Raw genomic sequence first — 27,814 nt, 5'->3', positions numbered from 1 at the left:
GTCATAAGTCACCTTTTTCAATGATGTTGTAACTTTGAATGGTCACTAAATAAACTGCTGTAAGTTGAGGACTACCTATACCTCCCCCCCACCCCCCAGTTCTCCTTATCTTGATTTAGGTTGTGGTAAAAACACAAGAACCACTTGATTTAGTTACTGAATTTAACAATTAAAAAAACCCCATCTGCTACACTTGGGAAGAGCTTTTCGATTACTGGGAGGAATTTGTAATATTTTTCAGGTAAGATAGATGATGATGCAAAATGAATATTGCCAAATGCAGTATTTGGTAACTGAAGTGCAGAAGGTTTTCAAGTCCTATCCAGGTATGAGCTCATCCAAGATACAAAGATGATGTTAACATAATGGAGAGCGACAGTAAGAAATATTTACCAGGTCCATCACAACTGAACAAATATCATTGGCACAACAAGACCTGTTTCTACTAAAATTCCCCCAAATCTACCTCAAATGAGTGGGGATATTCTCAAGAGGAATAAAGAGAGAGAGAAAAGCAAAGCAAATCTCACTGTGCAAGTGACAATCCATTTTCATATTGTAGTCCTCATTTAGTGACTATTCATGGTTATGATGAAAAGTAACTGTGACTAATTTGCAGTATCTCTCTCTGTCATGTGTTCACAGGTATTACAGGCAGTTAGTATGTGTTGCTCTGCGCTTGATCACCCACCAACCTAAAGCAGAGAGATTGCCTAAACAAGCCTTTTCTTCTTAAGTGGGTTTTCTCTGTAGCATGACTCTTCCCTAAAAAGCGCTAATGGTAGATTAACAAGCTCAGCCAGGAGCTTAATTGGCAGATCCTGCCTGAAATTTATAAGACCCTACTCAATCTTTCACTAAAGGCTTTCTTTTGCCCCACCAAGTAGCTGCTTTCTGTTGCCTCCTTGAGGACAGCCTGTGTGCTAAGCAAACTCTTTTCAATGAGTACAGTAGAACCTCTGGTCATGACCATCATTCGTTCCATAATTTTGGTCACAACCCAATTTGGTAGTGACCTGAACCTAATTTTGGAAATTTGGCGCTTACAAAAAAAAATGGCACAGAAGGCAAAATCGGCTGTGAAAAAAAATGCTGTGATTTTTTTGGGTCAGAACTTGATTTGGTCGTGGTCCAAACCATTCGTGTATTCCCATTTGTATGCTGCTTACTTTGTTATAATCCCTTCCTCTCCAATAAATAGAATCAATTTTATTGTGGGTGAGCATTCCAAAGGGCGACAAAGTGGGGAAAAAGAGCTATAAGATTTTCTCATGAGTTGAGTTTTGGAAACCTTCCCTGCCAATTCAGCTCACCCAGATGTTTAGGGTCATATCCTTCTAATGCTGCAAAGCAAAGGAAAGTGGAAATAAAATTGTAAACACAGTTGCAGGCATGTAATTTTTCACTTAGTTACCATTTCACTTAATGACAGAGTTGTCTGTCCTAGTTACAGTTTTAAAATGAGGACTACCTGTGCTAACTCCAGAGTTCTTATTTATTTATTACATTTAAATTCTGCCCATCTCAGTGATAAAGCAACTCTGCACTGCTTACAAATGGTAAAAAGGTAAATATACAAATAGTTAAAATTAAATTATGTATATCTGTTTAGAAGATAAGTATTAGTTGCTTGCTTCAGAATAATTATTTTTTTTAAAATGATTGCTTACTAAATTCACCTCTTGATCCATCCCTTGGATTGGCAGAAGGTGGTCGTCCAGGGGGCTCCATCATTAGTGGTGGGGAAGGAGCTCCACCACTCACAGGCGAGGGCCCAAAAGATCCATCTCGACTTAATGGACCTGTTATGAAGTAGAAATAATACATAGCAAATGTGTCAAAGTATCTATTTGCTCTTCTAAAATGGTAAGTTTAAACACATGGAAAACAACTATACCTCTGCGAGGTAAAGTCTGATGGTCTGGCCGGCCTGCAGTCGGTTTGACAATTATTGGTCTCTGAAGGGAAGCTATTTTCTGATTCACTTCTATGATTCTAATAAGAAAAAGGAACATTCTTAGTGGAATTTCAGCCCCTTTAAAAAAAATGCTAACTTTTCCTTAGTGTTGTCTCTTAGAAACATAAAACATGCTTACTTTTGTCTCAAACCAGCAGATTCCCTTTTTTCTTCAACTAATGCTCTCTCTGCAGAACGTGCTATGAGCTATAAAAAAGATAGAAGTACATAAATCCAAAACTGTTAGTTGAATATCGCTTGAAATCAAAGGATTGAACAGGAATATGAAGAGTAAATAAATAGAGTAAATAAACACAATGTAACAAAATGTTCAAAGCTGAAATGCTGTTCTTAAAACAAAAGGTACAGCCTTACCCAATTGTCATGGGCCTTCTTCTCATGAGCAGCAATCTTAAAATATTAAAAAAAATGTTTTAATTTGCAGAACACCTTATAATCTAAAGTTTTCTTTTTCAGAATGTCTTGAAATAGCTCCAGACCTGATTTTTATATGACCGCTCTGTTTTTTGCAATTCTTCCCCCATTTCCTGAATTCTCTGCCTGTCAAAGAAGATGAAAAGTTATTTCTAACCACAATGCTTTCTCTCAAAACCAAAAGCCAACATATTTACGTATCAGAATTACTTGTAAATTTTCACTTCTTCAATAGCCTGGACTGCCTTTTCATCTGCAACAGAAAGTTTCTGCTCTTTTTCTTGACGTTCATACTCCTCTTGTGTCAATTTCCTAGGACAAAATAAGTAGTGGCATAATGAAATACAATCAAGTTATGTTCCACTTGGCAACATTCAACTGCCGATGGCAAAAAGCAAGTAACCAGAAGAGGCGGTAGGAAAACAGTCAAGGTAATCTCAAAGAAAGAGATACAAGAGCACTACCTCTTGTTAAGTAAGGGGGAAGAGTGTGCTCTTCTGCATTTGGCATTATCAAATATGCTGGCACTTTACTTTCCAGCAAAAGGACAAAAGCATGAGAAAGCAAGAGAGACATTTTAAACGCCAACACATCCCGTAAGAATAGACATCTTACTTTAGAAATCTGAAACGTCTTTAACAAAACTGCCAGAGTTGTGATTGTCACTGAAGAAATTGTAAAAGCACAGTGCTTAAAGAAACCCATTAGCCTAAACAACCCCCCATCCAACCCTGTTTAAATGCAATAAACGTCACAGTATGGACACGTTTTGGATACTATTCTCTTAATGAAACATCTTGAAGGCACACCTAGCAATTCTTTACTATTTCATTAGGTTTCTTTACTTTTGATACTGCTAACTGTCCTTTTGTAATAGGAATATGAAAGCATTCTACTGAATGCATTGATTTTAGAAACAGTTTCTCCTGCAGGATACCAAATATATAGTTTTTCAATAGATAAGTAAATATTTAAATATAGTGACCAGGACTGGAGAGTGTGCTTGCTTTCTTAACAATTGCCATGTGCAGTTTCCTCCATTTTTCCAGGACTGTTAGCAGGTATGTCTTTACATCATCATTTATGCCATCAGTTGAAAATTGCTGTAGTGAAGGCTAGGAGTTGATTGAGGGTAGAATCATATTTTATTATACTCCCTATGGTGATTTAAAAATACTTACTTTTGAAGTGCCATCTCTTTCTGCTGATAAAGTTCATTGAGAATCTCTACTTTCTGTTGGAGCATTTTACACTCATTTTCTAGCTGAGATTTTACTGTCTGTGTGGAACATGAATCATGCTCCAGCTTCTTGATTTGCTCTGCAATAGAATAAATTACATAGTATTACTTCATTCTTTATAGCAATGTTTTTAACACTTATGAGGGCTGATGTAGCAACACAAAACACTACTCAGAGAATGAAGCCATTTAGCAGTGGATTTTTAAAAAAGATAGCAGTCCCCAGAAGTGAAGTATGGACGAGGGAAATAAGGAAGAGAGCAGAGAGGCAACATGATGTATTAGGCAGAATATACATATGCACATCCTAAAAGTACACAAAAAATAAAATAAAATTAGCTTGTGCACACCCCTTCTTTTTACTAGGCTCAAGTTCTTGTTTGAAGAGTCAGTTTGGCATAGTGATTAGAAACAGGTTGAGTTCCAATCCCGCTTTAGGCACAAAGCCAGCTGAGTGACCTTGGGTAAATTACTTTCTCTCAGCCTCAGGAAGGAGGCAATGGCAAGCCACCTCTGAAAAATCTTGCCAAGAAAACTGCAGAAATTAGTCTAGGCAGTTGTCAGGAGTCAAAAACTAAATCAAAGGCACAAAATACATTCTAATTTCAGGATAGGAGCCAGGGCATATTTGAAAACCTGAGAATTTGAAAAAAGAGGATAGAACAATCTGTTGCTCTGTCTATGTTTTGGACTCCCTGTGTGAAATCAAAATACAGGAGCCAAAACAAATAATCAAGGCTCACTCAGAATTGCTCTCCAGTAAGAATTGCATTTTTCCGGGTTTTTAGATATGAAGTCAAGACTAACAGATATCTAACCTAACAGCTATAACTTATGAACTGTTAAGAGGTAAAATCTAAATCTAAAAGCTGGATAGACCTTGTTTGTCTACAAAATTAAGCAAGCATAATACTTCATTTAAAACAATAGTTTTAAACTCTTATTTGCTGAACACACCTTCTAATTCATGTCTTGCTGCTACTTCATCATTTAGTTTGGAACGTAAGTGATCTCTTTCTTCCTCAATGATAGATAATGTTGTTTTAACCTGCAAGAATTTAATGAATAGCAAGTGATGTATATGCTATAATATAAACATGGGTCATATTAATTAGATAAATCAATGTGTTATATACCCTTGAAACATCCATCATTTGTTTAATCTGAGCCTTCATCTTTTCATTCCTGGAATCTAAGAAAAGAAAGACATTTCATTTTGTTTAGCATGGAAATAATATTTTCAAAAGGGAGCTCACAGATAATATCTTATAAAGTTTCACTTTGAGCCAATAACTTATTTTTCTTTATTTATGTTATTTGTTAAATTAAAGTATCAACATACAAATTAAACATTGCTACTAAGACAAGAAAGGAGTATGGCAACAGAAATGCAGCTAGTTATCTTGTGAATTACATTGCAAAGTACAATGTAAGAAGTGCACTTATCTAACAATTCATTATTTTTATTAGTGGTTTTATTATCATTTTGCTTTTATATTTATACTCCCCCCCCCCCTTTTCAGGATAATACAGTATACATTATTACAGATAATAGAGTATAATTAAAAATTAAATATATAATAATTAAGTATATGAAATAATCTGAGTGCTATTGCTATTGCTAATACAAGATGCTCTCTATTTGGGTCCTCATTCTTTTGGGGATGATAGGCAAATCTGGAATTCTGAGAACAAGTCATGCTACTATCTGAGAACAATCAGATCTAGTCATATTTGTCAAAGAGAAAAATAGTTGTTTAACAATTTGCAAACAACATTATTTTGAATCAAAGTTATTTTGCTGTAACAGAGATAACATATAAAGTGGAATGATGACTATCAGAGCCAATTAGTGTAAGGAACCCAAATCAAGGCAGAAATTATATTGTTTTTAGAAATGGAACAAGCTTTTCCCTTTAACTAAAAATCATTATAATCACTATAAGATTTGTTCCTAACTGGTGGGTTCCAGTACTATTTTAACTATTGCTCATTTAACTGCTGTTCAAAATTGGGCTTCATGTTACATAAGTACCATGTAAGAAATCTATTTTCTGAGTTTTAGGTACCTGAGATCTCTCCATTGGCCAATTCATTTCCTTCCTGTTTCTTATCTTCTAACTCAGAATCTGCATCAAGTTGCTTCAGCTGCATAATGCAATTTGTCAAAACCTAAAGCAGCAGCAAAAAACCCAAAAGAAATTGAATACTTGATGCAGCAATATCATGATGCAATCATAGAACAAACTACTGGATAGCTGAACCAAATTTACCTCAGTTTCATTTTCTTTATAGGCCAGTGCTTCTTCAGTGTCTTTCTGAGACTTCTGATATAACTTTATCTGTTCACTGAGTTCAGCATGCCTTTCGCTCCACCCCTCTGCTTCTTGCAGCAGCTAAAAAATAAGTTAAAATGTTATCAAAATGTATCTTTCAAGACAATCCTACAAGGTTCCCATGAAGTGCTCAGTAAACTACTGGAGGCATCTAAATATTCACATAGCTTAAACTGAAAATCATAGATTTTCACTTTGCTTTTCTTTCACTTGTATTTGAGGGGCTGCACACACTCATGTGCACTTGTTTAACATTTGTGAATATAAACAATACACCACAGAATAAACTAACCAGAGGAAAATAATGGCCATTTTGGGTGTTTCGTGTGTTTGATGGCCAAAGCATTCTTAAAAGTATAATTCTGAAGAAATTAAGCTGGCATTAGAAAACAATGTCTTCCTTTAACTGCAATTTTCCACAGTGGCTTACCCCTCAGCTGCAATACCCTTTAATGACTTGGACATTAATGTCTGTACGGCATTCTATAACTATTGCTTGTTTTCCTCAATACTTCTCAATTACAATCCAATTCCCACCTTTTCTTAATTGTCTTATGTTATTACTTGTATCCTCAATGAAATATATTACATTCAAGTCTTCAATAAACCTAACATGCAGGCTAGTATATTCAAAAAGCAATTTATTAGGAATAATTGAGGAAGCACAACTCACTTGCTCTTTACTCTTCTTCAGTCTCATATTTTCTTCTTGCATTCGATGCAGTTCAGACTTCACTTTTTCTTCACTTAATTTAGCTTCATTAAGAGCTATCTGAACCTGTGTCAATAATTCCACATCTGAGTTACAAATCTTGAAAAAAATCATATTCCCAAGCACCCATTATGCAAGAATTTTATCTGTCTAAACCTTAAGTTTATAGATATTATTTTTAATAGTCATAAAAACTACTTTAAGTTGAAGATCCAGATACCTTACCTCAGAGAGCTCTACAGAATGCAAAGTAATGACTTCTTGGAGTTTCTCTAAAGATTTATGTGCTTCCATAATCTATACAAATAGAAATAAAAAACTGTCATGTACATTGTATATAAAATCATTTTCAGTTAATGCAATATAAATTTGTTAAGATTTTTATGCACATATTTTTGGAAAGAGTTAAGCAATATTCAGGTTAATACCAGCAAAATTCCCAATTATTTACTAGTTTAAATCAGAAAATCAAAATGGTTATAAATTCCCAATATGGATCATTTTAGAAAGAGCATCCTTAGTTCCTCAAGGACAGAATTAGAAAGGCTCTTAGAAGAAACTGACTAGTTTCAGTGTAAAAAATGATAACAGATTTTTTATAGAGCATTGGATACAGATAGTCCTTGACGTATGACCACAATTGGACCCAACATTTCTGTTGTTAAGTGTGACGTTTGTTAAGTGAGTTTTGCCTGTTTTTAAAATCTTTCTTGCCATAGTTAAGTGAATCACTGCAGTTGATAAGTTAGTAACCCAGTTATTAAGTGAATTAGCTTTCCCATCAACTTTGTTTATGAGAGTGACAAAAGGTGATCACATGACCTTGGGACACACACATCTCAAAGGTCATAAATATGAACCAGTTGCCAAGCATCTGAATTTTGATCACATAATCATGGGGATGCTGTAAAGATCATAACTGTGAAAAACAGTTATAAGTCATATTTTTCAGGGCTGTTGCAACTTTGAATGGTCACTAAACAAACTGTTGAAAGTCAAGTACTATCTGTATTATTTTTACTGGCAATAGCATCAAACATCAATGGCACTGTTTTCATACTGCTTACATGGCAGACTATTATAATGATTTACATAAATTCCAACAAACACTTTGCATACTAAAATACACTATGCAAACACAATATATATTATGATTTAGCAAAATGTACTGTATATGGTATTCTTATAACAAATCAATAATCTGTAAAGAACAGAAAAGAAACATTTAGAAACTTGTTATCCTCTACAAAGCGTATCAAAAGAATATACTACAGTATAAAAGCAGACTGTAAAATCAGTATAACAATAATACATATGAACTGAGTAAATATCAGAATATTAGATCTCAGGATATAGTAGAAGTAGGAGCAACAGGAGTTGGGACATTGTTCTTCTTAATGAATTCCAAGACTGATTAAACTCTCTGTGGTAAATAAGTTACTTACTTCTTGCTGTTTCTTCAAACTGTGTTTTTTCTCCTCTTCTAGCATGCTGTTCATATTTTTCATTCTGTTATCCAGAATCTTATTTGTGTCCTGTAACATATATGTCATAAACAATTGAACTGAATTGAATTTCAATTCTGTAACTCAAGCACACAAAAATAATCATTCCTACATACCTTAAGCTTTGCAATTTCCTCTGCAAGACTTGTATTTTCTTTCTGGCCTTCCTCCACAGCTTCTTTTACTCTTTCCTTTATCTAATCACAAAGGAGAAATAATATAATAATAATGGCCTATAATCCAAACTTTTCTTTATTACTTGATAGTCTCTACTACTTTTATTTTATTCTTTTAACTTTTAAGGTTTTGAGGACATTTTACTTATACCTGCTCAATATTGATAAATTTTAGATCATTAATCAAAAGTAAATAAATGCACACATTTATCCTTATTTCATGTATTTGTCTCATGTCACAATTCAAATATATGAATGCATATATACCTTTTGATCATATTCTGATAACTTTTCTAATATTTCTGTCTTTTCTTTCAGAAGAGTCTTAATTTTTTCTGCTAGCTGTGCTTCTGTCACTAAGAAAAAAGGACAAATGTAAAACAGTTTGCTGCAGAACTAGAGTACTTGCTATTATACAGCAAAAATTGACCCATACATTTCCTGTGTACTCCTCTCCCACAGCACTAATTTCATCACTGTAAATAACAACAGGCAATTTCCCACTATGGAGCATGTCATTTAAATATACAAATCTGATTAGTATTTTTAACTGAAAAGCGCTGGTGGGGAAAGGGGGAAAACTCTACAAACAAATAATCCACTAATGTTTCAAGATGATAAACATTCCAGTTTATCTTTCAAAGTCAAAAGTAAGGTACTTATCATTGTGTGAACAAATTGGCCAAAATTATAGGTAGAGGTAGAGAAGATGAGATATTTAAAAATTTATTTGGAATAACTGAGGCAGAGAGAAAAAAATGGAATTTTGGCAATAATAAATATTCAGTAGTCAAAAGGTAGAAATCACATTGTTTCTTAGTCACCTATTCAATTAAGCTGCCCAAAAACCTCAGTTAAGCTGCCCCAAAACCACTTGGGGAGAAAAAGAATTCTCCCCAAGTGACATTAATGCAGTGCAGAAACCCAATATAATACAAATAAATGGGACAGTTTTATTTGAGAAATAAGAGAATTGAGTAAGAGTTAAGATGTTTTGAAATCCTAAACTCTGTCTGTCATTGACCCACAACACTGAAACAGAAGTTCATCATGCCTAAATAGCATTAAGTACACATGACAGTACAGCATATTCTATTACATATAAGAGCACATACTTATATTAAGCAAGTAACTCTCCCTCCCCCCTATTAATCACAGTACAATTTTTAAGAGTAAATGTTTTTACCTTGATACATTCTACTCTTAACCTACAAAGAATAAAAATAATACAGAATGTTACAAAAATAGCCATTTTATAAATACAATTTCAACATTAAAAATCAAGTGCTGACCAAATACACTGCTTCCAACACAAGTACAAATAAACTGCTTCCAAGGCAAGCATCAAGTGATATAACATATCTAAGGTGATGCTAATTAAAGTTTCAAGTTCAATATCTTACTGGAAAACCAAGCAATAGGTTTGGTTACTCAATTCTTATATAGGAACAAATTAGTCAACAATTTTTTACATACACTCATAATTTCAAAGCTTAATTAGAGAATTATTCAAATGATATAATAAACAAGATAAATATTAAATGATAGGCCCAAATCTTGCTCTCTCAAGTTAAAGTTTAGTTGCCTATCAAGTCATTTTGTCACTGTCTACATTGTAATTTCAAGCTGAGCACTTTAACAAGAACAGCATGCATATTGGTATCTTCTTTCACATCAATGTTTTATAAACAGCTATGATTTACTGTTATGGTTTTACAAATCTCAGTGTTATTGTTCTCTTCATTACAATTGGTTTCCACAGATAATACATTCACACAAATCACAGTTTATCCTGAAAATTCAGGCCAATGCCCAAATTATCAAAAATGAATAAATTAAATAATATGCCTTTCTAATTACTGTTTTAAACTTAATCATAAAAGCAACACCACCAAAGCTGGCAGACAAATGTCAACAACACATTTTTCAGATGAATAAAAAAGATGACCTGCTAAGTTTTTTTAAATTAATAAAACATTCTGAATATATGTTATGCTTTACATCTAATGATAAAACAGGGCATCAATTGATATACAGAGATTTATTATTCACTCCTGAAGTTAATTATCTGCTCTAAGTATTAGTATACCAGGTTACTTACTTTAGTTTACTTATAAACAGGCAGTTTGAAAATTTACTTACAGATAGACAGGTTCTCCAGAAGAAAATAGCAAGTGTAGCAATTCCAGCAAAGGCAGTGATAATAATGGGCTCCCAAGGAAATCCATGGAAATCAGGGCCAGGCTGCATGTTTTCAGGTAGTGTTGAAACCAGCTTAAAAAAAAAAGTAAGTCTCTACATTTAAAATAATTTAAACATACATATTGAAATAGCAGGCTATAACTCTGAAAATTTCATTTAAGAAGGTTCACTCAAATTAATTTCATAACTTTCCATTATGTTCTTATTCCCAAAAGCCATAAAACCAGAGTCAAGTGTACAGTATTCATAATGCTCTGATGAATGTCACAGGTTTCAACAAGAAATTCAAGTAATTTGTCCTCCTCTGAATTTGTTTAGAACAATTCTAGTTTACATTCTTTATTTTTAATATTCTAATTATAGACAATACCAGAAGCTAATGGTAACAACTTAAGGCCAATTACATTCTACCTAGTTTATTATTCTTGATGATTCACATTTAGAATACAACACTTCATAGATTTTGAATGTCTTGTTTCATCTTTGTATATAATACATTAACTTTTAAAAATGTGCATAGTCTAGTAATTTGATTTGTTGTAATATTTTCCTTTTGCACCATAAGTTGCTACTAAAAAGTACCCTTCACTTTTACCACTGTTTTAAGACTAAAGCAGCCAAACAAAATTTAAGTAATGTTAATACTATACCTAACAACATCTAATTTAAGAAGCACAGATGGAATTAATTTAAAGTACTTTCTCCTGAACTTCCCATTCTTGCATTTTATGATTTCAGATGGATATGTGTACTTTTAAATGATGCAATCTCTGACAGCTTCCAATACTGTATACTTCAAACATTTTACAATCCAGGTGGTTACACATTTACAGTTTCATTATCAGAAGACAACCTACAGTTTGCATGAGAAATTAGAACTAAATTTTCACCACAGAAACAAACTCATACATTAATCATTTTCCTCCCATTATTGTAACTAACAACGTTTACTTCCTTCAGTATTTGGAAAAAAAGCCAATAAGGATACAAATTCCTCTCCCCACCCCCCAAATCCCACCTTTGCTCTATTTCCTTAGCACCTCTATTTACACAGGGCCACCTAGAGCCACAAATCCAATCCTAAAGTATGAAGGACATCTAGATACACAGAACCGGAAAACGACTTGATGGCACAATCTATCAAAGTACAAAGCCAGCATTTAGTTCTGTCAGGTTTTTTTTATAAAATAAAAAACCCATTATTTCTTTTTGCAGTTTTTTTTAAATTACTATTTATTTCGAAGACAAGAACTCTCTCTCTTTCCCAACAGCCCGATTCGACTTTCGCTGATTTCTTCGCCGAAAGAGCGGCTTTTTCAACCCCCCTCCCGTGACAACAGCTGTCTTCGCCAGGCCCCGCCGCCCTGTCAATACGTCCCCCTCGTCTTTCCCCGTCCGCAAGCCGAGGATATTTGGCAGGCACGGATTCCGCTCCTTTCCAGAGCAAGGACCCTTCGATCCCTCCTCCTCCTTTTCCTCACCCACAAAAGACGGTCCCTAAAGGAAGCATAGCCCCGGGAGAGCGGGCCCTGGAGCAGAGCAGCGCTGCTGTTGCTGGAAGGGACAACGGATTCCATAGAGAAACCGGCCTGCGATCAACCCCTCGCTCTCTTCCTCACCCGTTGATGGAAGATTCTTCCCCGCCCCCGCCCCCCCGGCCTTCCCGGCTTCTGTTTCCACAGGGACACGTCACCTCACCGTGACCCCACCGCGACCCCTGACGTCATCGGCCCGTGCCTGCAAGTCACGGTTTTAGATTCCGGAAGCGGAGAAGCTCAGTCGGCTTCTGACCGGAAGAAAGGTGCAGGAAGACCGCTTACGTTCCCTAATTAAACTGGTTTTCGCTAAAGAGTTGGAGGTGGGTGGAGGATTTTTTTGTTGGTGGTGTAAACCGCGATGACAGAGAGGATCTCTTTTATAGGAGGGAGCCATAGTACGTTACATGGACTCTTCTGAGCTCCTGAAAAGCACGTATTTTCCTTATTACTGGAAAAATAAGGAAATGGAACTTACAATGCAGATTCTAGGGTCCAGATAATCTCTGGGTTCCAATACAGGTAGTTTTTTGTTCTATTCTAATTCATTTAGTGACTGTTCACTGAAAAAAGTGACTTAGGACTTTTTTCATACTTAACAACCATTGCAGAATTCCCATGGTCAAGTGATCAAAATTCGGATGTTTGGCAAGTGGTTTGTATTTATGACTGTTCTGGAGTCTTGTGATAATCTTGTGTGACCTTCTGACAAGCCAGATTCACTTAACCATGTTAATTAACTTAACAAATGCAGTGAGTCACTGATAATATTTGAACAGTACAGACTACAGATTAGGCTGCAAATACCGTGTGCATTTTAATTTTGCAATACTCTCTAGAAAAGGCTCTGATGCTAGAAAAGCTGGAAGAAAACAGTAGAGGATGACCACATACCATCCCCCCCCTTTGCTCATTTTTTTAAAATTCTTGGGGACTAGACAAGTTCCTTAAGTTTTCTTGGCAAGGTATTTCAGAAATGGTTTGCCATTGCATCCTTCCTATAGGGCTTAGAGAAAGTGACTGGCCCAAGAATCACCCAGCTGGCTTTGTGCCTAAGGTGGGAATAGAATTCATGAGTCCCCTGGTTTTTACCCTGATGTCTTAACCATGGAAACAAATTCTATTGAAGCATATGGGGAATTGTGGCTTTTAAAGCTACTATATGTCAAATAAGATAAAATACTTACAATGTTTGTGATGGGTTGCATATTTTCTTTGGCAGACAGGACTACATCATCAACGATAGAACGAATGTATGGAGCAGCAGAATTTCCTTCTGATAGATTACTATCTTCTTGCATTGTATCATCCTTAGCATTAATTTGACCTTAGATTAAAACAAAGATTTTGAACCTTTTAATGAAATTTATATCAAACTATAGTTTTGGAGTATCTCAACACAGCTTATAATATAATAGTAATCATGTTAGTACATAGAAGCCAACCAAAATATTCTGGTTTATAAATGTTTTCATAAAATAACTTTAGTTCATCAGACACATAAAATATAAAAAATAGGTTACCTCTTTTGAAGTTGTTTTTTCACTGCTTGTATTTTGAAGCTTGCATAGTTTTTAACTGTATCCTGAACTGTACATTTCAGTTTTACAATTTAATCAGAATGGATGGTAAATTCTAGAAATTGTAATTTACTAAGACTAAAAGAAAATGATTGCCCATCTCTCATTGAACTATTTTTTGAATAGATTTGAGTGACTCATTAAATCATCTTACAAAGAGAAGCTATGGAACAGGCTTTGAAGTTGGGAAAGCTGCAAGGAAAGAGAAGTGGTTAACCACCAGTAGGGCTATCATTGCAGCACTAGAAGACCAGGTCAGGGAGACATTATGAAAAAAAAAAATCTAACTGTATGGTTGGTAGGAGTTGACCGCAAGTTGATGGCACATAATCAGTCAATTAACTTGGAAATAAAGGTTTTTTTGTTCTATGTGTACTATAGACACCTAGCACTATTAAGAGAAAACGGTGCTTTGATTCCACTGCTGATTTTGTACTAGTCCCTAGCTATTGTTGATTTAATTATGATATGACTATGCTATAGTCATTAGATCATTAGGTTTGTACCATATCCTAAGCCATAACACATGGTTTAAAAACCACACTTGACTAGGTCAGTGATGGCGAACCTTTTTTGGCTCACGTGCCATAAGTGGGGGGAAGCACAGGGGGGGGGTTGTGTGGGTGCGTGCTGCACCCATAATGCAATGTGCAACCGCCCCAATACGCATGCGCACACTACAGGCGCTCCCCACATTTTTTGCATGCTTTTTTCACCCTCCCCAGGCTCCAGAGGGTTTGTAGGAGCCTGGGAAGGGCGAAAACAGCCTCCCCCGCCTGCTCCCGGAAACCCTCCGGAGGCTTCAGGACCTTCAGGAGGCTTCCCTGAAGCCTCCGGAGCAGTCAAAACGACCCTCCAAGCAAAGCGGAAGTTACTTCTGGTTTGCTCAGAGGGTCGTTTTGAGCGCTCCGAAGGTTTCAGGGACCTTCAGGAGGCTTCCCTGAAGCCTTCAGAGCAGTCAAAATGACCCTCCGAGCAAACCGGAAGTCTGTTCCCGAATTTCCAGTTTGCCCATAGGGCTGGTTTTTAGCGTTCTGGGGGCTTCAGGGAAGCTCATGAAGCGTCCGGAGGGCCTCCTGGGGGGTAGGGGAGACTCTTTTCACCCTCCCCAGGCTCCTATAAAGCCTCTGGAGCCTGGGGAGGGTGAAAAATGGCTTTAAAAAAGGGTGAATGCAGCTGGCCAGTGCGCACATGTGCACTGGCCAGCTAACAGGGCAGCATCTCACGTACTCTGACAAATGGCTCTGTGTGCCACCTGTGGCACGTGTGCCATGGGTTCGCCATCACTGGACTAGGTTGTCATGATCTGCTAAACTGAAAACAAACAGCTCTATGACTTTGATATAACCTGATTCATAATAGCAACTTTTATCCGTCTAAGCATCTGTCTCTTTAAAAATGTACATGCAGAAGAGGCTATCTCTCTCATAATAAATATAATCTTGCATCTATTTTTATATTCTGTTTTTGTATAAAAGAACAAACTATCCTGAAAGTTACCTGTAATGAAATCTTTTTCTGAATCTACTGATCCAAAGGCAACATCCACGTTTGGCAAGTTTCTGTCATTCTTGTTTTCCATATTAACCACCATTATAGTGTCTGTTAAACTGTTCTCTTCCTCTTTTGTTTGATCCACGTGAATAATTTCTTCTTTTTCAAACATCTGTTCTGTGTCTTGCGCAGACTTTTGATCTGTGCCCCCCACCAGGGTTTCTACAGAATGTCGGTCATATTCTGTTTGTTTTTCATTAGCTATAGTAAGTAAAGATTTGTATGTTAGTTAAAAGCTCTCACGGTTTATTTACCGCTTGCATTCTGTTTATTTCATTATATTTTGCTTGCAAATTTATTTTAGTCATCTCTAACTTAGAATTTGAAGTTAAGCAGAATACACACATAGATATTAAAAGCACTTTTTTTCCTGCAAGAATCCTGCAGAAATTGTGGGTTCTTTTTATTGTTTACATTTTCTGTTTCTCCTGGCTTTCTTCAGCTTAGAACTCATGGCAACAAATTTCTAGCTAGTCTTTCTAGCAGGCATGACCAAACTTTATTCAGCTATAAACCTTCCTTATACTTTTTAATAAGGTTATATTCCAGATTACTAAAATATTAGTTTTGAAACTTTGGTAACAAAATAAAATAAATAACAGAATCACAATGTAATGTCTCAGGACATTAATCTTTTACCAGGATTTATCCACGGTATTGCTGTTGTTGTTTTCAATATTCTCAAACAACTGGTACAATTTTTTTATCATTTACACACTAATAATTTAAAAATATTATACAAGATATATTGATACATATAGAGTATCATTTATATTGGGGTTAATCAAATTTCTAGCCTTATTTTACTGTCTTAGTAAAGCAGATTCCATTATGATAGTCTACCGTACAAATGTCAATTTGCTTGCACATTCATTTTTAGGAAAATATAATACTGAGTTCTAGAGTAATGCACAATTTATTGCTAAGAGTGTTGTTTCCTGTGTAAAAGTATATAATAGATCCTCCAACTTACATAAGCTTAAAGTAGCCCTCAGGGCCATTGCAGTCCAGGTGCAAACTGTGCACCACACAAGGTTGCCACATGAGGGAAGGGACCAGCAGGCAACTGCATATGCATGGAGCTGGAAGCAAGTGCAATATTTAATACATTTTGCATATTTATTTTTAAAAAAGATGGGGAGTTTAGTGGAATTCCGCACATTGGCATCTTTTATGCTAGCAGCAGTCCTGGTAGTCCTACTGAAATAATTGGAATTAATGTGTTCCATTAATTTAAACTCTGAGAATGATTATGTTGGGATATTACCTAACGTAACCAATTACAGAGATATGCTTAAAGATAAGTACTCCAAAAATAGTTTCACCTGACCAACTGAATATATTAATTTGAGTAGCAAAATATGTGTCCTTCCTTCAGGTATGAAAATAGACAGTCACCTAAAAGTATAATAATGGAAAGTATCTGTTTATCTTACTAGGATTTTGCACTGAAATAAAGACATTTGCACCAAGCCCGCAAAATAAAATAAAAAAACTTTTTTTTTTTTTTACAATGAGCTAATTTTCTGTTTTTTAAATCTGGAACAAATTGATTTGTCATACCATTGTCAAGTTATTTAATCAGATGTGAAACCCAACAACTTTATTAAAATCTATCCTTAACATTTAGTCTAATCAAAGGATCTAGAAATAGTTAACATTTATTCTGAGATTACTATTAAATGCGTTTATAGCACAAGGGAATCTGGCTTTCTTTTCAACTCTTTCACCAAATCATAAAGCCCAATCCAAAATATATTAAAAATATGCTATAAAGGGAATGGAATTTATTTCCAACTAAGTGGTATGGAATTGCAACCTTAAGTCTTACCTTTAATTGGATCGGGGACATCTATCCTTGGTTTTGGAAGGGATGCAAGTGGAACACTCTCACTAACTGGAGAGTATTTTTGCCTTAATAAATACATTAGCTCTTGAATATCATCCATTAAAGCAGCTTCTTCATCAAACAAATCTGTGTATTTAATCTCCTCTTTATTTTCCAACTCCCTTGAATCTAAAACTTTGTTCAGAATGTCCAGAATATTAGATTCTGATAATTGAAGGATCTGATCCAAAGCTTTTTCAGTGTCCTCTTGATTACCACTGTGTTTTTGAGCAAGCATCAACTCTAATTCCATGTCATGAAACAAATGCTCTATTTTGAAAAGATGCTGTTGTCCAACATACTTTTGTAAACGTGCAATACGCTTTTCATCAAGAAATTCTTTTATTATAAGCAGCTGGGTCACAGACTCACTGTATTCTGGCTCTCTGTGTTCATTTGGGTTTTCCATCATATCTCTGGAATCATGTGAGTTCTGGAACTGGTTTTCTGAGGTTTGTGGAAGACCTTTTTCTGAAAAATCTGTAGGGAAGTCTTCATTTCTTTGACTGAAATCATAATCCTTGTTTTCTGGTTCAGAAGTGTTTAAATTGCTTGGCATTATTTTCTCATGTATAGTTTTTTTCTCACGTGGAGATGTTTTAATTTCAGACAGTAATGTCAACTTTGTCTTCTCATTGTCTTCATTTGCTTTCATTTTACTCTGCTGGGAATTATAATTTAGTTGCATTGCCTCATCACTGGCCTCATTAATTTCTTCTCCCACAACTTCTTCCTTAGCCTGATCAAGTGTCATTGCTTCTTCTCCTGTTTCATCAACAGGATTAGCAGTTTTTAAAATAGCACTATTTGGCATTTGCAGCTGAGGACTTGGAATATCAGTATCTAATTTGAAACTCTGGTCATCTATCAGTTGCTCCTTGGATAATTTTGCACTTTGAGCATTTTCATCTTGTAGTAACTCCTCTTCTATGTCTTCTATGAAATCATCTTCAGCTTCTAGGTCTATAGGCAAGAATTCTTCTGTGAATGATTTTTCTGTATTTAAATAATCAGCTTCAATGTAATCAACCTTATGTTGAGTAAGGTTACTATGTTGGGTAGTTGTCTTAGATTTTTCTAGAACAGTTTTGTTCTCAGATGTTTTGTTGGTGCTGGTAACATCATTCTTTTCACTATTTAAATCTTGCATTGCAGTTCCTTGTTGAGGCTGTTCAATAGGCACTTCCAAATTTTTTTCACTGGAAATATTTCCCATTGCAGAGACATTTGACTGCTTTTTACTACTGAAAATCTTTCTTAATTCAAAATCATCTTTATGTTCCTTTGTGTCATACTGTGTTTTTCCATCATCCAAATCACTTAGTGACTTATTCATTACGTTCTCTGACAGGTCTAGTACTATGTTCACTTGCTGATTATCTTTCTCATCTGTTTTCCCCATTTTCTCCAAGCTATTGCCATTTTTTTCTTCTCCTCTTTCATTATCTTTTATTATTTTATTTACAGAAAGGCCTTCAGGATCAACTTTGATGTCTAGAGGTGGACTTAATACTTCTTCTGTTGTTTTTACAGATGATTGCTGGTCTTCCATGTGAGGAAATGTACCCAAACTATGTGTAGAAGTGCTTGGCAGTTCTTCTCTTGTCAGCTCTTCATTTTTTGCTTTCTCATCTGCGTTGTACTGACTTGTATCTGTTTCTCCTGCAAGGTCTCTGATATTTATATCATGCATCGGTTCTTTAATAGAATTGTGTTCTGGTATTAAAGGGTCATCTTCAGTTGAAGTATCTGAATGGGTTAACACGGGCTCAACATTTTGCTGTTTTCTAAATAAAGCTGCTTCTTTTCCTTTTTCTTCTCCTGTTTGATCACCATCATTTTTATCAACTATTCTTTCATCCTCACTGACATCTGCAAGAAGATTATCCCCTAAATGTGCAGAATCATCTTTTGCTTCATGCTGCAGTTTTGCAACAGCTTCCTCAGTATCATCATCATCATCATCATCATCATCATCATCATTATTACCATCATCTTCATCATCCTTATCACCCTCACTATCATTGCTTGCTTCTGATTGAAATACATCATCGGATGACAGCTTTTCGGCTTCTGGGTCTTTTGACAATGTGATTTCTTCTACTACAAATGATAATGAAGTAATTTCTTCTGACTGTGCTTCTGGTTCTTGTTGCTTCTCTACATCATAAGAATCAACGTCCAGTTGTTCCCTGAAGTTGTCATCATCCCATGATGTAACAAGGCTTGTTGTCTCATCATCAGACACAAAGGCATCTGCAGTTGAGCCAAATGTTGTTTTCAAATCTTCCATTTCTTCCTGGTGCAAAAGTGTATGAGCAGCATCATTTTTATCTACATAATCTGATTGTTCAGTTTCACCCTGAGAGTTATTATGATTTTTGGCACTTTCATGTTTTGGCACTTTTAATGTTTCCTGCAGCATTTCTTCTGAAGGCTGATGTGCATTTTTGTCTCCCTGAGAAATGTCTGCTTCATGACTTACACCAAGGTTCTCCTCCTTGGACTCAAGAGCTGCTTCTACATTCTTATTCTTTTTATGGAGAAAAGTGCTGTGTTCACCATAATCCTCATTGCCTTTTAAATCTGCTTTTAAACCACGATCAATCTCTGGATTAGCAGAAACTGTCCAATCAATCACTTCTTGCTTTATTGTTTCTGATTCTGGTTCTTTCATTTCCATGTTCTTTGATAGTTTTAAAAGTTCATTCACATCATAATTGTCAAAATCATCTTTGCCTTCAGCAAAGCAAACAAAATCTGTTTCCTGAAAGGAAAAAAAAATCCTCAATTTTAACTACTTTTTAAAAAATATACAGTACATTTACATGAACTGTTCCTAGTGTCTAAATAACCACACTAGCAGTCAAACTCTTTAAAACATAAACAAGATCTGGGCTGCAATCATATTTAACTATGAGTAAGACCTATCAATTCTATTTGGCATTTCATAACTGCATTATATTGAACAGGTTGCACCGAACCTGAGATATGGTATATTAAATTGGACTATATCACAACTTATTTATCTTTAAACTACAGCTGCAATCCTATATTCACAATGGAACTGGACTGCAGTGGATTATAGTGAAGCAGGCAATGACACCATTTAACATAAATACAAATACAAATCACAATGTCTGATAATCGGATATAATAGGAGCCTGACAATACCCTTCTTTTCTGCTTGACTAGCAGGAAAATAAAAGTTTACTGAATCTGCTCTATATTTTCATACATATTTAGTGAAAAAAGAAAAAGGACTGATGAATCAGAGGGTTGCATTTTGTACAAGATTGATAAATTAGTAGAATTTTCTTTACCCTCCTCTCTAATATTTGAAAACAACTAATTGCATCTAGTTAATAATTAGCCTAAACACAGATAAATGCTTGATGAGCAGGTTCCTATTTTTCCAATCTATCTTTTTTCTCTGCATTCTGAATTTACTGTCTGCATATAATTCTATTATAGCATGTAGCTGGAAAACAACAAACATTTAAATAACTTACATCTGTTGGTAATTCTAGCTCATCATGAGTATAAATATGATTTATTTCAAGTAAATCCTTGGGGAAATATCCAAATTTATTTCCAACCTGTTTACAAAAACAAAATAGAGTGTAAGAAGGAAACATCATAGGGACTCTATTTCTACCCCTGTTTAAGTCCAGCTGTGCCGAATAGTCCATGGCCCATGCAGAAGCACAAGCTTTAACAAAGTAGGCTCCAATCCATAGGTTCAGCAAGTAAGACCAACATCTTCCACAAAACGTTTAAATATTATTTAAAAATAACCATACTGCACCATGATATTTATTTATGGCACTCAGATTTCTTTTCAGTGATTTCATTTCCCAATTTTAAAATTATTTAAATTAGAACCACAGAATAAAATAAAATTTGATCCATTTTATAAACAAAATTAAATGAAAGCTACCATTAGAATCCTTGACAACAACTACAATTGTGGTTGTAAGTTGTCACAATTGTAAAGTAGGTCAGCATTTGACTTTGCCCTTTTTTTCAGTCGTAAATGAACACAGTCAATAAGTGAGCCCATTGTTCACTATGGGTCAGATTCTTCCAGAAATTGGAAGTAAATTATGGTCATGTGACTGGAGTGCTGCAGACACCATAAATGTTGGCTGGTTGCCAAGCACTCAAAATGCTGTCATGTGACAATGGGGGATATAGATGTTGAACCTCAAATCTGGGTTTCCAGATTTCGGGCTCCATTGTAACTTTGAATGGTTGTTAGCAACCAGTACACAAGTTGAGGACTATCTGTGATCCTAAATTCATCTCTTAGAGAGCTACAGAATAAGTTTTTTTTCACAATAAATTTATAAAAGGTTTATGCTATCTAATGCATTCATATTATATTCTCTAGGTCAGTGTTCTCAAATTTGGCCATTTAAGACCTGTGAATTTCAACTCCCAAAATTCCCTAGCCACCATGGTGACTCAGAAATTCTGGGAGTTTTAAGTTCACATGTCTTAAAATGGTTAGAGTTGGGAAATACTGCCGTACATTAATACAACTGTTATCAGGAAGCCCATATTAACAGTGGAGAATTGCCACTGAGATTAGATAAACTTGGCAATTAGATCCTGGCAGACACATTAAAAGTAAACATACTGTCTACAGATACTATGTGTAGTTAGAGTGTGCTTCCTGAGCATTGTCCTTTTCTGGTAATAGCTTTTATTATGGGAAGACTCAAACATCAACAATTATGAGATGTCATAAAATTCTATATGATAATTTTTATGTCATAAAATATTTTACAAAATTTGCCAAATTTTAATTCCACTGGAGTTTCAGATCCTGGATTTTGGATGAATTCTGTAAATTAGTCAATTTGAAGTACCTTGGTTGAAAAATTGTTTCCCTACAATGTCCCGGTGAAAAGTTACAGAAAAAAGAATTTTAATAGTAGATAGATAGCATTCAGAACAGTATGACTTATTTTGCACAGGAAAATAATTTTTAGAGGTACAGTGAGCCCCATCATGTAACATAGCCACCTCTGGGGATCTACTCACAAGTGACTTATTAGTAAAGAAAAAGTAGCTTACTAATATTTCCCTGACCCCCACTTGCAAAAAAAGAGCACTTAATAAATCACTTTGAACTAAAATAGCATCTCTGAAAGAAATTCCAGCACCAACCTAAGATAACAGCTTATCATGCTAATCCAGAAACAAACAAAATCAACCATATTTGAGTTAAAAAGTATGTGTACTGAGGAAAATCCACAGATACCATAGCAATTTCACTTAACTAGTATTATTTTAAATGTCTCTTAGGCTATTACTATATCATGTTTACAACAGAGAATGGTGTCCAATAACACAGTCATTCTTAACAGGTGGCATGCATGCCACAGGTGAGACTCAGGTAGTCTATATGAGTCACAGAGTAAGCTTTTAAAAGTCTTTAACATTTGATCTGGATAATAATGCTTTTAAGAAATTGTTGGGGAAAAGAAGCTTATCATTACAGCTAATACACATTCTCCTGCTTATTTCAGGAATATTTGAAATGTTGCTATATTCAATTTTTTCAACTGAAATAAAGTACAGATGCTTGAATTGTTAAAAATAAACATGTTCTTGAATGTCACAACAGATTAATGATATTTAAGAATTCTCTCTCATTAATATAGTTTGCCATGCCAGACCATGTTATTATTACACTTATTATTTTAAATAACTCACAGAAATATAATTATTTAAATAGGATGAACTGGCAATGGCATTTTCATTTTCCTATGAGATGTTTCTTCAGATGATATTTTGTCACAGGGGTTATTAGAGATATTTTCCTGAAAGGGAAATTTAATCCATGCAGACTCAGATTCAAGACTATTGAACTGCTTGGGTGAAGGAAAACTAAACTGTTAACCAGTTATCTAACTTAGGAAATGCCACTGAGACTATGCTTGGATAATCATATTCATTCCAGAAATCAAGACATAAATCAGACATCTGTCTGTATCTTTTCCTCAAATACCTCTAATCAAGTATTTACCATTTTATCTTAACTTTAAAATCCCAATTCAAAATTTGTATCAAGCCTTAATTATTTTGAAATATTCATAACATGCCTTAATAGGCAGAGAAATTAAGGAATAGGTGCTTACAATACTAACAAACAAAGCCTTGAATTAGTCACAATTCTCCAAAAATTTCTCAGCAATTTTAGGAAACTTTTGTATTATAAGATATTTTTTTTAAAGTTGGTGAACACATAAAATTCTAATCAAAACATTAATTAAAATATCAGGTTCTCCCAATATTTGTAAAAACAAAGAAAACTTACACTTCCGGCCCAAAGCTCATTTGTTCTTCCAATTAATTTATAATAAACATATATCGATTCACCTTCTTTAAAACCTATAAAACGACAATCTGGACCTTTAAAATCCTTTACTGCTTTTCCTCGACACATTAACACTGTTGAAAGAAAGAGAGACAAAAATAAGAGACAGTAAAAGAACTCTGACATATATGTCAGTAACATATAGTCCATCTTGTTCACAAAAAGATGCCATGTAGCCCAGGAATGACAAGCACTATAATAATATAGTGAAATTATGTTTTCATTATTTCCTAGCACAATGAAACCCAGTCAATAATTTGCTGAAATTTATGACAAAATCTCGATTTAAGTCAATGAGCTGCAGCTGCAACTTAATCCACAATTAAGTTCCATCTAGACTAAAAGGAACTTGAAATATTAGATATGTTATTAGTTAACATCAGATCAAATGAATAATCTCTGACAACAGATTCAGCTGTGCAATTAAAGAACCACCCACTTTCCCCCCAAAGAACATATTTTATGTACTTGTTACTTTTAGTAATTTTATGCCAGGCATGGAAAAGGAATACAGAAATGAGAATTAGATACTGAAATTGCTTCTCATTAAAATCACTTGCAGAAATTGCAGGATTGTTTACAAAAAAGGCACACAATATTCATATTTACTAAATATACATACAACCCATTGAAGCAATGCTGGGGGGAGCCTTAAGGCAAACAGGTTATATTAGAAGTTTGCACCCCTATCCAATATTAAAATTGCACATTCATGCCCTGAGGTCTATGTAGGGTAGTGCTAATACAATTGGCTTGCTGCCAATCAGCATCCTGGTGCAATTCAGGATGTAAGCCTTACACAGGCATGACTATCTCCAAGACTACCTGCTTCAAGGTGAACCTGCATATTCTATAAATTCTAGGAAAGTAGCCCTGATGTGGGTCCCATTTCTGGAAAAAAAATTCTGCTTGCAGGAATACTGGTCTGCTAGACATCCTTGGGGAAAATATACAGGAACCATTCATTACCTGGTCACAAAAAGGAGCTAAACATGTTTTAAATCAAGAGAACAAGACAGCATTCGGAAGCCATTCAAGCAGATGCCTTCCTAATTCACTGCATGAGGAGAAGGTTCTGCACAATCAGACTTGCAAGATTCTGATATTGTAACCACTTTCCATAATAGTTATAACCTTTCTATGGAGTTGATTTCCTGGTTTGGTCTACTTAGAGAAAGTGACCTCTGCAGCAACATCTGATTAATTAATGGTGGTCTTCCTGCTCTCAACAGCTTGCTTGCTTCCACATGTAATAATTGTGTATTCCGGAGTTTAAAAAAATGAAAATGAAAATTTGTCTCTGGAAAAAAAGCATTTAGAAATGTAATATTTTCTCTTACACTCTTTCCCTGCAGGTTAGTACTAGTACAATATACTGTATATGGTGTCACTGTTTCAATGCTTTTATTTTTTATTTCTGTTGAATGCCACACTGAACCATCCTGAGTAGTGGCATAAAAATAGTGTTAATTAAATGGTAATGGAACCTCAACATTTGGGTAACAGAAATCTTTTTCTGTCACAGCACAGTATCTCAGATGGTAACCCCTCATGGATCCAGCCAATCTCTCAAAAGTAATACAGTACACAGATGCGGAGAACGTTGCTCAGATTTTAATTCCAAGCTGTTTTTAAAAAATTCTCCATAAATCCAATAGTTATCAAAAAACCCTAACTGCCGTAAGTTTTACAGCGGCCCAGACAAGACTCGATTGCTTTCATCATCGCCTCCAATAAGCAGCACCGGAAAAGCCAGGAATGCTCAGCAAAAGGCGCCTCTCGCTCTTCTCAAGGAGGCAAAGCGAGAGGAGGGATGCCCGCCGCTACGCCTCCCTCCCCGGCTCCCCCGTCGCCCCAACTTAGGAGAGAAACTGTGGCTGTACGAAAGGAAGCAGAGGCTACAGTCCACCCCTCTCCCCTCCCCCAGCGCCCGCGAGGAAGGAAACAGCCCATCGCGGCGCGGCTTGACGTGGCCTTGGGGATGCCACAGGTCCAGCCTGTGGTTCAGATCTGCTGTGGGCTTGGCAGTCGCAGGGACCCGGCGGATGCCGTCCTCCATTCCACTTACTGCTACATTCGGGATCGGCGCAGCGTTTGAATTCGGCGAACCGGCGGTCCGGGCCTCGACTGGCATGACTGGGGGCCGCCGGGATGCAAAGCAGCAATGTGAAGAGCGGGAGCGCTCGGGAAAGCCGCCGCCGCGCCGCAGCCATGTTTTAGTTGACGAGGGCTGCCGAGCTGCCGAAGGGGGGAAGTAAAGCAGACACGTCAGCAGAGCCGCCCGGGAGAAGGATATGGAGAAGAGGAGGAGCAGCAGAAGCTGGAGCCGACTCTCTCTCTCCCAAAGGCGGAGGGGATGGAGTCGCACCACGCCCTGGCTTCGCTCTCCGAGCATCCTGAGCCGCCCACCAAAGCCCAGAGGAAGAAACGCCGCACCTTGCTTGCTAAGAATCATTCAACTCTTCATCCCCAAATCCCATTATCTTGGGTATCTGAGATAGCTAAACACACGCATATACACATACTATATATATCCCATATAAATGAGATGCTTCCTCTGATATGGCTTGGAAGGAAATATTTTTTTCATCCTCTATTATTAAAATTTATACCATTGACTTTCATCACACATTTATAGGAGGAGAGCTGTGCTACAGTCCCCCAAAATTGGAAGTCTGGTAATTTGTTAACTGACTAACAAATTTTGTTAAAAGGCAAGCTTTTGTGAATTGCACATTATTTTATCAGCTGCGTAAAAGTGCTAGACTGATGTTTAATATGTTGCAATTATGATTTATAGAGTTATAATGTGTCACATGTAAGATGCATCTGCCAACCTGGGTTTCCATTTCTCTCCCCCTCTCTCCTCCCCAACATTTCAAATCCTGTTATCAGTTTAGCCCAGAAGTGTCAAACTCAAGGCCTGCAGACCGGATCCACCCCACAGGGTGCTTAGATCTGGCATTGGCCCCGCCCTGGAAACAGCAAAGGACTGGCCCATGGTGCCTCTGCCAGTGAAAACGGAGCTTGGAAGGGCCATGCCGCCTAAGACAGTTTACAAGACAAATAAATCTGCCTCCTCTGGCTTACTATCTTTTATTAGTTTCTTGAAAGGATTAGGCAGGTGAAAGATGTTATCTCTGAAGATATGGTTGAATGTGAAAGTACACAAAAATTAGTATTGTACAAGAAAATATAATCATCCAAGAATCTGAATAAGAAAGCTAAGGTTTGTTGGATCTTGTGTCCTCCCATGAAAGAAGCAGAGAACCTGTTCTCTATGAAATGTAATTGTGTTCATCTTTGGATAGTTGTCAGAAGAGCCTTTTAAAATAATGAAATGTGTAAAGTAGACAGAGTTTCTGGCCCCAAGCACACACTTTACGACTGTGTGCAATTCACTGTATTTGTCCAATCATTGCTATTTCCTTATCTGCAATTACTATAAATAATCTTATCAGCTTTGGCAATGGTGCAAATATATTAAAACATCACATTTATTATTTTGTTTTTGTTATTCCATGCTATTCTTTAGAATCCTCAATGTTAACCTAAACATTCTGAATATTGCCTACTATTCCATTCCTTAAATGTAATGTCTAAATACAGTATAAAAGTAAATTTCTTTGTTTCGCCCATACAAAGTGGAATATTTACCGTATATCAGGTTCTTCATCTGTATAAATGGTACAGAGGAAGAAACATGATGATACAGAACACTAATCCACAGTGTCAGTAAATTACATAACAAGGCCTCTGGAGTGCTTTAAAATCCAGAGATATCATTGCTGGCTCTTGATTAGACAAAGAATTATTTGCAAAGTTTCTGGTTCTCAGTCCCAAATCTATTATACTTTGTAAGTATACTGAAAAGTCCCTGGTATGCAAGTTCCTTTGCAAACTTTGGCACACATCCATGAAATTCCTCTATGGCCACTTTTATTGTTTATAGTTCACCAAGTTATCAAAAAATAAGTTTTACTATACAGCTGTAAACTATGATGACCTTCATTGTGGATAATGTTTAGAATTTTGCCATAAGACTAACAATGAAGGACTAAGACAACAACTCACTGAACTATTTTGGATCACAAAATAAAGTTAAGTTTGTAAGCTGTAGGGAAACCATATTCAAGAATATATACAATACAATACAGAGTTGGAAGGGACCTTGGAGGTCTTCTAGTCCAACCCCCTGCCTAGGCAGGAAACCTTATACCATTTCAGACAAATGGGTATCCAACATCTTCTTAAAGACTTCCAGTGTTGGGGCATTCACAACTTCTGGAGGCAAGCTGTTCCACTG

At 35.9% G+C, this 27,814-nt stretch overlaps 1 protein-coding gene across 3 annotated transcripts in view; it reads right to left on the bottom strand.

The window, feature by feature from the left end:
• The window catches only part of MIA3 (MIA SH3 domain ER export factor 3), a 34,033-nt gene extending 8,247 nt beyond the window's left edge, over positions 1-25,786 (bottom strand). For 2 of the 3 annotated variants that reach the window (XM_014052278.2, XM_014052280.2), the window contains exons 1-24: positions 25,577-25,786; positions 23,449-23,582; positions 20,633-20,719; positions 17,064-19,887; positions 15,179-15,433; positions 13,286-13,425; positions 10,504-10,635; positions 9,548-9,569; positions 8,629-8,717; positions 8,302-8,382; positions 8,126-8,215; positions 6,906-6,977; positions 6,642-6,746; positions 5,906-6,028; positions 5,702-5,804; positions 4,769-4,824; positions 4,590-4,680; positions 3,574-3,712; positions 2,603-2,704; positions 2,458-2,518; positions 2,333-2,368; positions 2,097-2,164; positions 1,898-1,995; positions 1,671-1,802 (exon numbers count right to left, since the gene is read on the bottom strand). In XM_014052278.2, the coding sequence (XP_013907753.2) occupies positions 1,671-1,802; positions 1,898-1,995; positions 2,097-2,164; positions 2,333-2,368; positions 2,458-2,518; positions 2,603-2,704; positions 3,574-3,712; positions 4,590-4,680; positions 4,769-4,824; positions 5,702-5,804; positions 5,906-6,028; positions 6,642-6,746; positions 6,906-6,977; positions 8,126-8,215; positions 8,302-8,382; positions 8,629-8,717; positions 9,548-9,569; positions 10,504-10,635; positions 13,286-13,425; positions 15,179-15,433; positions 17,064-19,887; positions 20,633-20,719; positions 23,449-23,582; positions 25,577-25,721 (5,185 nt within the window). In that variant the 5' untranslated portion in view covers positions 25,722-25,786. The remainder of the gene's footprint in view (positions 1-1,670; positions 1,803-1,897; positions 1,996-2,096; positions 2,165-2,332; positions 2,369-2,457; positions 2,519-2,602; positions 2,705-3,573; positions 3,713-4,589; positions 4,681-4,768; positions 4,825-5,701; positions 5,805-5,905; positions 6,029-6,641; positions 6,747-6,905; positions 6,978-8,125; positions 8,216-8,301; positions 8,383-8,628; positions 8,718-9,547; positions 9,570-10,503; positions 10,636-13,285; positions 13,426-15,178; positions 15,434-17,063; positions 19,888-20,632; positions 20,720-23,448; positions 23,583-25,576) is intronic. The other variant, XM_014052279.2, reaches the window with a different exon arrangement.
• Between the last annotated feature and the right edge of the window lie 2,028 nt (positions 25,787-27,814).

Source organism: Thamnophis sirtalis, unplaced genomic scaffold, assembly GCF_051295495.1.
Source record: "Thamnophis sirtalis isolate CommonGarterSnake01/CBP01778 unplaced genomic scaffold, rThaSir2_p1.2 scaffold_6, whole genome shotgun sequence".
In the NCBI taxonomy this organism is placed as follows: domain Eukaryota; kingdom Metazoa; phylum Chordata; class Lepidosauria; order Squamata; family Natricidae; genus Thamnophis; species Thamnophis sirtalis.
This window is presented reverse-complemented; position numbering and strand designations above follow the sequence as displayed.